This window comes from Bubalus bubalis, chromosome 15 (assembly GCF_019923935.1).
Source record: "Bubalus bubalis isolate 160015118507 breed Murrah chromosome 15, NDDB_SH_1, whole genome shotgun sequence".
Classification (NCBI taxonomy): Eukaryota; Metazoa; Chordata; class Mammalia; order Artiodactyla; family Bovidae; genus Bubalus; species Bubalus bubalis.
Genome location: NC_059171.1, coordinates 47,351,544 through 47,363,029, shown reverse-complemented (window position 1 = coordinate 47,363,029; position 11,486 = coordinate 47,351,544). Strand labels below are relative to the sequence as shown.

The 11,486-nt window shown below is 37.1% G+C and overlaps 1 protein-coding gene across 11 annotated transcripts in view; it reads right to left on the bottom strand.

Annotated features, from left to right (window-relative positions):
* Positions 1-1,140: 1,140 nt before the first annotated feature.
* The window catches only part of EYA1 (EYA transcriptional coactivator and phosphatase 1), a 187,490-nt gene continuing 177,144 nt past the window's right edge, over positions 1,141-11,486 (bottom strand). For 5 of the 11 annotated variants that reach the window (XM_044928691.2, XM_044928695.2, XM_044928698.2 and 2 more), the window contains one exon: positions 1,141-3,173. In XM_044928691.2, coding sequence (XP_044784626.2) covers positions 3,074-3,173 — 100 coding nt within the window. In that variant the 3' untranslated portion in view covers positions 1,141-3,073. Of the gene's footprint in view, positions 3,174-10,248; positions 10,662-11,042; positions 11,449-11,486 lie in introns of those variants that run through there. The other 6 variants (XM_044928692.2, XM_044928693.2, XR_006544957.2 and 3 more) reach the window with 2 other exon arrangements.

Here is an 11,486-nt window from a genome sequence, read left to right as displayed (position 1 = left end):
GTAAACTCCATCCACATTGAGGAGGGTATTATGAAGTCAGTAAGACTATGGACATTGGAGGTGGGAGCAGTTCAAGAGAAGGAGCTAGCACTGTGTGCCAGGATGGGAAAGAAGGTTCTGCAAGGAAGGCTCTGGAGCTGAACATGGCTTGGGTGGCTGGAGGGTGGAGGAAGTCACTGATGGCAGTGGGCAAGCCCTGAGTAGAGGTGAGGCAAGGATTCTTAGGGGCTGTTTGGTCTATTAAAGAGCTCAGTTAACATGGACCGAAAGTTTGTTCATAATAAGAATAAGGAGAGACGATGTTGCAAAGAAAGTAGAGACTGTATCTGAAAAGTCTAGAATGGCAGGGAGAGAAATGTGGCCTCTCATCTATGGACCAAAGGGTATCATGTTAGAAGTAGCACTTTAGAAAATCCATCCTTTGAGGGTATGCTCTCCATTTGACTCTTTTTCATACTTTCTTCACCTGAGACCTAAAAGTCCCTCCACTCCCCACCCCTGCCTACAGACATTCTCCAAATGTCTCACTCTCGGGCAACCGAGCATGCACAGACACTTCATTATTCAAGCCACTTGGCCAAACCTGTGCATGTGAAAAATGAATGTCCTGGGCCTGATGAATGAGTCAGACCACTGCATGTTTGATGTTCATGTGTTCTGTATGTGTGAATGTTGTGTTTCTAAGATGAAATTCCAGGAGGAAGCAAGTTGTGCTGTTATATAGCTCTTTGTCAGTGATGAAGCTGGCCAAATCTTAGAGATGTATGTTGTGGGCGTTCTTTACAGATGAAATGGAATGGAAACTAGTTTCCATTGCTGTCCCTTGGGTATTGAAGTGGCTAAATCTATGCTCTGACATCCAAGATACCTGATGCTGAATTCGGTTCCATAGCAGATAAATCTGAGTGAAGGTCTTGTTTATATAGTTTCAGAGGAAGTAAAAGGCTTTTCCATTCATCTGTTCTTAATGGTGATCAAAGAGACAGCTGTTCTTCTTAGCTTAGTTCCTTGCAAGGGCTGATAAAGCATTACTACAGTTGCTCCATACAGCTTTCTTTTGTTGGACTATGAGTGTTCTAACACCACCAAGATCCTGCTATTTTACAGAACCAAAAGAGGAAGAAAACACTGACAGGGAGCTTACAGTACTTCACAAATCAGTTTTATTAATTTAAACACAAATTGAAGAAAAAGTCTGTACACAGTTGTGGACACAACACACCTTTATACAGTAAGGCCAAGATAAACTTCTGTCTTTTCAGTTTGCAGAGTACAAAAACATAAAATGGAAAGGCTAAAAAACTGTTGACTTCTGTTTGCTTCAAGCAAGAGAAGAAAAAACAACTGAATTCAATGATTAAACAATTTGGAGATATTCACGACTGACTAATTCTAGCAGCAACATGAAACCTTAGGAAAAGGATAGGGCAGCTCTGTAGCTACTTTGGGTCAAAGCTGGTGGGTTTTTTTCCCTCCAATATACTATTAAAGAAAATTCATCCAAAAAGTAATTTCATGACAATGGAAGGCCTTTAGATGAGAGAAACTAGTGTCTAGATAAACGGATGGATTACTTCTGGCTAAACTTTTTTGGGGGTATTACAAAGGTGACAAACTTCATTTCTCAGATTTACGCTTGTCGTATAATTAGGACGGGGGGAAAAGAGTGGCATTATTTTCTTGGTGATGATGACTGGATCATGGCCCACTGCTGGCAATGAACTTTTCTGGTGGGGGGGTGGAGGGAAAGAGAAAGAACATGAATGTAAGGAAGTAATACAAAGTTGTGCTGATTTGCAGATATGTGGTCATGGCCTTCCTTAAACAAGAAAATATATCATCTGGACACATGATAGTGTCCCTTTGCTAGTGTCCAATTCACGACCCATTTATAAAATCTATCCATCATCTACCTTCTTTCTGTGGGAAGAAGCATTTGAATAACTGTCCTTTGCCAAATAGTTACACTGCATTAATGCTAAAAATGAAAAAGTGAGGTTGTAAGAGGACTTGTCTCCCCCTCCCCCCACCCCAGTTGTTTTTAAGACACTGATGTGTTATTTACCAAGGCCCTCCTAACAGCATTAAAAAAAAAAAAAAGTACAGATTGGGGAAAAAAATTAGAAATCAAAATCCTATTGACACTTGACATCCATGCTTTTGGTCTTGACAACATGATCTAAAAAAAAAAAAAAAATCCATTATCTACATATTTATACCCAGTACTTGGAGAAGGCCCTGCGTGTCTGTGCCGGCCCTCCTCATACTTCACTATCAAGGCATTGCTACCTTTCAATATCATTTTTCTAAACAATATGTAAAAGAAATCATCCATTATTACAAATTTACACCAAAAATTCTTTCTGTACATGATTGTCTCAGTGATGTACATATTATACGTTTAAATAAGACATATTTTAAACTACTTTGCAATGTGCTAAAATTCAAAGTACTTGCTGTGTCATGAGGCCAGGGCCTTCGATCGCTTCTGTCATGCTACTGTCTCTTCAGTTATCTGATGTCAAAAGTCTGTTTGCGTGAACTGTATGGTTCTTGAATTATACCTCGATAAAGCTGTTTTTTTTTTCTTTAAAAGTCTGTTCATAAATAAGTAGAGATGTACAGAAGACCCTGGGTATGAGACACCAGAAAAAGTAAACCTTTACAAGAAAAATCCCCCCACTGGTACTCAGGAAACCCATTTCAGTCTTTGTTGTGCAATCAAGTTTGCTGTATTGGAGAAGCTGTTTTATGTCACATTGAAGATGCTAGAAACATAAAGCGTCTGCAGGTCCTTTCTTCACAGGTTCGAACCATGGTTAGTTAATGTGGCCAAGACACACTACATTGTGCTAGAACATTCTCATGGCTTATTTGCAATGGATTCACAGTACTAGGAGTCAACAGCTGTTCTGAAGAAAGGGGTGTGGTGTCCTTCATTTCCCACAGAGGTGGAGGCGAGGACCCACAGCAGCTGGGTGTTAAAATGCTGAAATGTTAATTTGGAGTCTGGCGCCCAGTTGGGACTCAGCTTGGTGGATGTGTCCCCCGGTCACAGGGCGGCTGTGCAGCTTCAAAGTGCTAGGTGACTGTTACAGGTACTCCAGTTCCAAGGCATGATGTAGGGCCATGAGGTCCGAGTGACTGGAGACCCTCCAGAAGGGCATGGCGTGCTGCGGAGGGGCAGACAATGTGGTGAGGATGGGGAACGTGCCCAGCACCAGCCCAGAAAGGCTGCTCTGTCAGTCCACTCCACTGCCCAACCCCCTTTATTCCGAACTGTGAACACTGCCCATTAAGATCTCAACATCACATCTGTTTAAAACAAAATCCAAACTTACTCCTCCCCTAAGGATGCCAGAGTGCATTTTAAAATGCAATTCGGGAGTCTGTTTTTTTTTTAAGAAGGTGATGGGTATTTCTCAAGCAGACCTACACTGCCGCTTGAATGCTTATTCCAAACTTCAAATAAAACCCAGTACCTGTGAACAAAAATGTGTCAAATATTTGCCTTTCAAAATCTGGATCCACTGGAGCTTTCATGCTGCAAGTTTAAGCGGTTTTCCTTAGTTGGTAGTATTTTACATTTTGCAAACTTTGATTTTAGTTCTAAAATCAAAATTTGATTGAAACAAATAGTTGTTTCATTTATTTCCATCAGGCATTGTTCACACTGACCTTGAAACAATATGAGAACATTTTAAATGAACATCTAAGGTAGTTTTTTCAGCTTTTTTGTAGTTGTTTAAAACATCAATCTAAAAATCTTCCTTAAATGATGGAGCTATCTTTGTAAAACATCTGAATTAACCAGAGACAAGAAAAACAGCCCCCTTCCCCGGCAAGAGCTTCATCATCCATGAAAGATAAAAACATGATTGATTATCAACTTTACAGCTCAAAAACATTATAATATGTATGAGCAAAATCTTAGATAAGAGACAGATAATCACCACCTTTCAGAGAATAAAATTCTATTAAGCCCACAGAAAAGTTTTTTTTTTTTTACACAAAAAGTGAAGGTCTGAGTATAATTTGCGATTATAGTTCTAGGGGGTTTTTAAACAATTCAGACTATTAGAATATGGCATGAAAACAAATAGAATTTTGAACTGAGGAGTTTTGGGGGGACTATCTAAGTGACAGTAGAAGCTACTGTTTTGGTATAGATCACATACCTGTTGTTATTCCGGGGATGCAAAATATTGTTACTTATTGTCAATGTCTTTGTCTCAAGTGATCTGCTAAAAACATATACCATAGTCCAATATCACATGTAGGCCTTTCTGGATTCTATACTATTTTAGGGTATCTCTATTTTCGTTATCCTTAAATAAGAGATCTTTTTTCAAATATTTATCATGTTCCACTTTAAACATATACTGTACTATTTTGCATTCATTCATTAGAGATTTTTGTGTTTGCGAGCATGGCATAGAAGACATCCCTGACCCACCCTTTCCCAGTCTGTGGTTGAGTAGCAGACATGAACGGCAATCATGCAAGTTCACCTCAAAGGAGTAGGAGGAGGTGACTCCCTTTGCCTGGGGAACAGAAGGAGACACTTGGTAAGAGGATAGGTAATAACTGAGCTAGTTATGAAAGAATGATCATTCAGAAGAGCACTGTAATGGCTGTGTGTGTGAAGGGGCAGAGGATAAAGGACCCCAAGCTCATTGTTCGAATACTAGCTGTATGAGAGAAAGACATGGCTCTGATATTATTGGCTGCAGGAGTCAAATGGTGCAAGACCTGGTTAGTCCTGTTAAAGAGGACTATCCTATTGATAGTTATTAAGAACATTTAATATTGAGTAATTATAAGAAGACTGAGTCTAGGGAAGAGAACAGGGGATTCAAACATGTGTTAACAAATAATTATATTGCAAAATAACATTTTCTCTAAGTAGGCACATACCAATGTGAAGCTTTTATGGATCAACAAGAGCTTCCCAGGCCCAGTAAGTGCAAAGTAAATAATTTTTTTTCCTGAATCAGTGTTTACCTTGGAACAAATATTTCTTATATCAAATCAGAGAGTGATGGTGGCAAACCAGGAAAAGAAAAGCAGGTTCTAGAATGAGGAGACCTGGGTTATACTCTCAACTCTGACTTTAGTAACATGACTTTGAATCATGACATCTCCTTGGAGCCCTAGTTTGTTTATTTGTAAAGTAACAGTTTAGGGGAAATGACTCAGGGTTGCTCCTAGGTTTAATAAAGTCAATAACTTTTTCATTAAAGTATTACTTGCTCAGCACTATAGCTAGAGCGGATTTATAAAATAATATACATACATAACATATCCTCCCACTGCCAAGAACCAGCAGGCAAGACATATCTGCTGAAACTTTTTTATTACAATGTAAGGCAGTGTGGGATTAAGGATCAAAATGACCTAGCCAGCACATCAAGTAAGAAAAATAAAAGCATCAGAATTGGAAAGGAAGAAGTAAAACTATTTGCAGATGACATAATTTTATGTATAGAAAATCCTAAAGACACCAACAAAAAACTGTTAGACCTAATCAATGAATTCAACAAAGTTGCAGGATACAAAATTAGCCTACAAAAATCAGCATTTCTATACACTAAGACCAAATTATCCAATAATAAAGTGATTCCATTTACAACATCAAAAACAGTAAAAGTGAAGGATTTCTACACGGAAAACTATAAGACACAGATGAAAGAAATTGACACAAATAATAAATGGAAAGGTATGTCAAGCTCATGATTAGAACAAATGTTGTGAAAATGTTCATTCTGTGTGTGCGTCCTTAGTTGCTCAGTCGTGTCTGACTGTGACTCCATGCCTGTAGCCCACCAGGCTCCTCTGTCCATGGGATTTACCAGGCAAGAGTACTGGAGTGGGTTGCCATTGCCTCCTCCAGGGGATATTCCCAACCCAGGGACAGAACCCAGATCTCCTGCATTGCAGGCAGTCTCTGTACTCTTCCGAGCCACCATCTACAGATTCAGTGCAATCTCTGTCAAAGTTCCAATAGCGATTTTTACAGAAGTAGAAAAAACAATCCTAAAATGTACATGGAGCTAAAAGACCTCAAATTGCTAAACCAATCCTGAGAAAGCACAAAGTGGGAGGCATCACACTTCCTGATTTCAGGCTGTATGATAAAGCTGTGGTAATCAAAACAGTATATAATAGAATAAAAACAGAAAATGGAACAGAATCAACAGCTCAGAACAAAGCCATGTATATATGCTTAACTCCCTTAATATAAGGGAGAAAAGAATACTCAATGGAGAAAAGATGGTCTCTTCAATAAATGTTGCTGGGAATACTGGCTATTCACATATAAAAGAAGGAAACAACCTAAAAGGGACTCAAGACTTCAATAAGACCAAGAACCGTAAAACTCCTGTAAGAAAACACTGGGGAAAAACTCCTTGACATCAGCCTTGGTAATGATCTTTTGGATATGACACCTAAAGCACAAGCAAACTAAATAAACATGAAGACTAGATCAAACTAAAAAGTTTCTGCACAGCAAAAGAAATGATTGACAAAATGAAAAGATAAATTGGGCAGAATAGACATTTTTGTAAAGAAAATATACAGATGGCCAACAAGTATGTGAAGTAGTGCTCACCATTACTAATTAGGGAAATACAAATCAAAATCACAATGAGATAATCACCTCACACCTGTTAAACAGCCTTCATCAAAAAGATAAGGGGTAACAGATGCTGATGAGGAGGTAGGGAAAAGGGAACCCTTATGCACTGTTGGTCAGAATGTAAACTGGTATTATCAGTATGGAAACGAGTCTGGCGGTTCCTTAAAAAATTAAAAACGTAACTACCACATGACTAAACAATCCCACTTCTGGGTATATACATGCCCAAAGGAAATGAAAATAATATGTTGAACAGATACCTGCATCTTCATAGCAGAACTATTACCATACTCATGATATGGAAACAACCTAAGTGTCCATCAACAGATGAATGGATAAAGACATGGTGAGATTACACCACATACATATGCAGATACTCAGATGGATGAAATGGAACTTAATGGACATGAATTTGAGCAAACTCGGGAAGACAAAGGAGCCTGGTGTGCTACAATCAATGGGGTGGCAAAGAGTCATACAGGACTTAACGAATGAACAGCAACATGGAGATACTCCATCCCATAACTAGAGCCCTGAAACCAAAACAGTTAACAATAATAGCCTAAACTGATGTGTGTGTGACTAGTTTATCGAGATTAAGCATATATTGAGAAAAATGGGCACCAAGACTTAAATTTTGGGAAGCAGCACATGTTTTGGGGTCATTGGAACCAAAATATTCCCTAATGGGAAGATAACACATCCTTTCCGTTCCTCTTGCCCACATGTGCAGTTTTCCAAATTTCCTTCTGCCACCTTTCCTGTCTGGTATTTTGTGTTTATCCCTTCTGGTTATACATAAGATCAGCAATACAAAAAGCTCGGCGTGTGAACATTCATGTGTAATTTGAATTTTGCTGAATTATTAAAAAATATTTCAAAACCATAAAAGCACATAGCCTTTGCCCTAGGCATTACACTTCTAAGAATTTATCCCACAAATGTATTGATACTTGCCCACACATGAACCACATAAGAACTGTCTGTAATAGTAAATACTGGAAACCACCAAAATGTTGAGCCCCAGGGGACTTGTTAAATTATAGCACATCAATGTAATGAAATTCTGATGTGGTCATTTATAAGCATTAGAGATACAGAGCTCCATGTGCTTCCTGATATGAAATAACTACCAGGATATATATTAAGTGAAAAAAAAAAGGTATAGAAAAAAGTATATAATTTGTATAAAAAATAAAAAACTTATCTGTGCTTTCCTATGCATATATGTAGAAAATTTGCATATGGAGATAGAAATACTTCACAAATTGTAAATAGATTATTTTGAGAATTTATGAAACTTTCGGCACAGCTTTGCTCTATGACTATTTGTATATCTGCATCCCCTCTGGACAAAGTCTGCACTTTAAAGATGAAATCCAATTTCAGATCTGGCCTATAGTTTGTGCTCATTAAGTTAAATAAGTGTAATGGCTTTAGAATAAAATTCTGTACTCAGTGTTAGTAATCCCTTTATCTAACTTAAAACTAAAAGCAAAAACTTGCATCAAAAATACTGTTTTTTTTTTTCTTTTAAAAAAAGTCCTTATTTTTCTCCCAAATAAACTCAGAATCAAGCATTATGAAGCAGATTCTCAGGTTCATCTTGGTTTTGGGCAAGGTTTGGGATGCACAATGAAAATGGACATTTTTGATGAAGCTGTTGTTATTATGCAGAATAATGGATGCTTGTCATACCCCCTTCCCTCCATGTTATTTACAAGAGATTCATTTTAGGTGGTTCTCTGAAAAGTAAATAAAGTCAAAGTTATAAAACAAGGCCATTTTGCTCCAGAAACCAAAACTGCTGTCAGTGTGCAGAAGACTATTACTTACATTTTGATTTTTAAATCATGCTTTAACTATTTTCACTGGAGGAATGTTAGGAAAACAAGAAATTTTATGGTTAAAAAAAAGCATGGCAAATTTTGACAACAAAAGACATAACATACATCAAAGGAAGATATTGACAGGGAGATAGTTTCTCTGAACAGTCTTTCTAGGAACAAAGAGGTGCTTGAAGAAAACTCTTACAAGAGATCTTTTTTAGAATTTGCTTATTTCTTCTAGGGAGAAAAACTGAAAGCATTTCCTCTAAGATCAGAAATAAGAAAAGGATGTCCATTCTTACCACTATGATTCAACATAGTTTTGGAAATCCTAGCCACATCAATCAGAGAAGAAAAAGAAAAGGGATACAAATTGGACCAGAACACTACTAGAGCTCATCAATGAATTTGGTAAAGTTACAGAATACAAAATACACAGAAATTTCTTGCGTTCCTATATATTAGCAAGAGAAATTAGAAAAAGAAAACCGTAATTCAAAAAGATACACGCACCCCAGTGTTCATTGCAGCAATATTTACAATAGCCAGGACATGGAAGCGATCTAAATGTCCATCAACAGAGGAATGGATAAAGAAAATGTGGTACACATATACAATGGAATATTAGCCATAAAAAGAATGAAATAATGCTATTTGCAACAACATGAATGGACCTTACTAAGTGAAGGAAGTCAGACACAGAAAGACAAATACCATATCACTTAAATGTGGAATTTAAAAGAACAGTATAAATGAACTTATTTATAAAACAAAGTGTTACAGATGTAGAAAACAAACTTATGGTTACCAAGGGATAAGGCAGGGGGAGAGATAAATTGGAATTGACATAAACACACTAATATATATATAAAAAACACACTTTATATAGATATAGATATATATAAAGACCTACTGTTGCAAAGAGTTGGACATGACTGAAGTGACTGAGCATGCACATATAGCCCAGGGAACTCTACTCAACACTCTTAATGACCTACATGGGGATAGAATCTAACAAAGAGTGGATATATGTATAATTGATTTACTTTGCCGTACATGTGAAACTAATACAACACTGTAAATCAACTACACTCCAATAAAAAGATTTTTAAAGATCTTTTTAGAATAATGTTTTTTAAAAAACAAAGGTATCTCTAACCTTTTCTCTTTGAAGGAATGTTTTTTAATGATACAAATTATAGAATTAGATCAAATTACTGATGAAACTCCTGGAATTGTATGGAAAAGAGAGCAACGGTGACAGAGCAGATTTTGAGCATAACAAAATAGGTAATTGGCAGAATACTTAACTAGTTTTCATTCCTGGGCTAAAAAAAAAAAAAACCACTACATCTAGCAAAAGAACATTATTTAGGGAGATGAAAGACCTCTCTACAGGTAGGAGGCAAGAGTGTTGTACTAGATTTTTAAAAGGACACAGGAAACTAAGACACAAGCTAAATGGTTAAAACTGATTTAGAAGAAAAGCAAAATGTTTTGATCTTGCAAATCATTTTAGCATCCACTCTTGCAGCACTTCACTGTTTCACTGTCAGTTTTATTTAGTGATCTGAAATGCTTGTGAACCAAATTATAAACTAGAATTAATGATTTATTTTAAAAATTTTTAATCATGAGTATAAAATGGGGAGAACACTTAATACAGTTCTATATACCTCCCAAAAGGAATAAACATTGCACACTATAACAATTTTTAAAAGCATTAAAATTATTTTTTGTAAATCAAATCATATTTAAGATATCTAAGTGAAGTTTATAATTTGAAGAAGCTTTGTGCTGAATCTCAAAGATATAACTGGCTTCATATCTTAGTTTGGTAGCCGTCAGGCAGTGTGATCTTGGCCAAAGTATTCACCTTCCTGTGACATCTGAATCACAGGTGCAATTTTTAGGAATCTGAATATTTCTGAAAAATCTGTACAATTTACAAACACACATAAAGATCTTACAACTCCAGGCTACAGTTGCATTCGAGTTTCCAAGCTGGTAGGTCTCAAAGTGCAGAGTTCCTTTGTAACAGAGTACTGCACTGATCACAAACACTTCTCCCAGGAAGCTAAAACAAAGCTGAAGCTACAACTTCTCATTCACGGTCAAACAATTTAAAGAGGATGTTCTTTGTAAGCAGTTGTCTATTTTTTTCTTTTTTGGTACAGGTGTGCATGTTTGTCCTGAATAAAAAGAATAACATGTCCAAGGGATAAACACTGGAAACAATTTTAACTGCTCATCAGAGGGAACAAATACTCTCAGTACTGTTTCTACTTTCAATTCTAACATCAAACCAGTAATTCCTTTTCCTTTTCCATGTTGTGTTCACCTACACAAATATCTAAGAAAAAAAACTTCTCATAAAGGCTTAGGAAGAAACTGGTCTACAGAATCCTTGATTGGGGACCAAAGACTTGACTTGTGTCTTTTTTTTTTTTTTTTTTCATATTAAGTCATCACTTTCATAAACATTCTTCTGTCTACCACAAGCCAGAAAGCCACATTTTGGCTTCTCTTTAAAATATTTTGCTGAATACCAGATGGAGAAGGACCAGCCTGGAGGGCACATTCACACCTTGGCCCTGGGCCATCCTGGCATGCAATTCTGTTCTTCAATTCTATGATGCTCAGAGGTGCAAAACTATTCCATGTTCCCATCGCCACTAGGAGGTCCAGTCTAGAAATGGCAGCGGATTGCAGAGGCTTTCTCAGAAAAAAGACTTGAGTCTGGATTTGCACCAAATATTCTCTTTAACTCTCCAGGGTTGAGTTTTGGGCACTTTATTTAGTCTGGGAAAGATTTCTTTTTATGAAGACAGCCCAAAGGGCTAACAGATGTACCTAATGACAATGGCCATTGGTGAAGCTGGAATGCAGAGTGAGTGCTTAGATGGCAAAAACTGCGGGTGGGTTTCCACTAGTGCTGATCACACTTGGGGAAACTGTAATCCTGGGCATATGGTGTATCTATGAATATAAGAGAAATAATCTATTATTTATAGAAT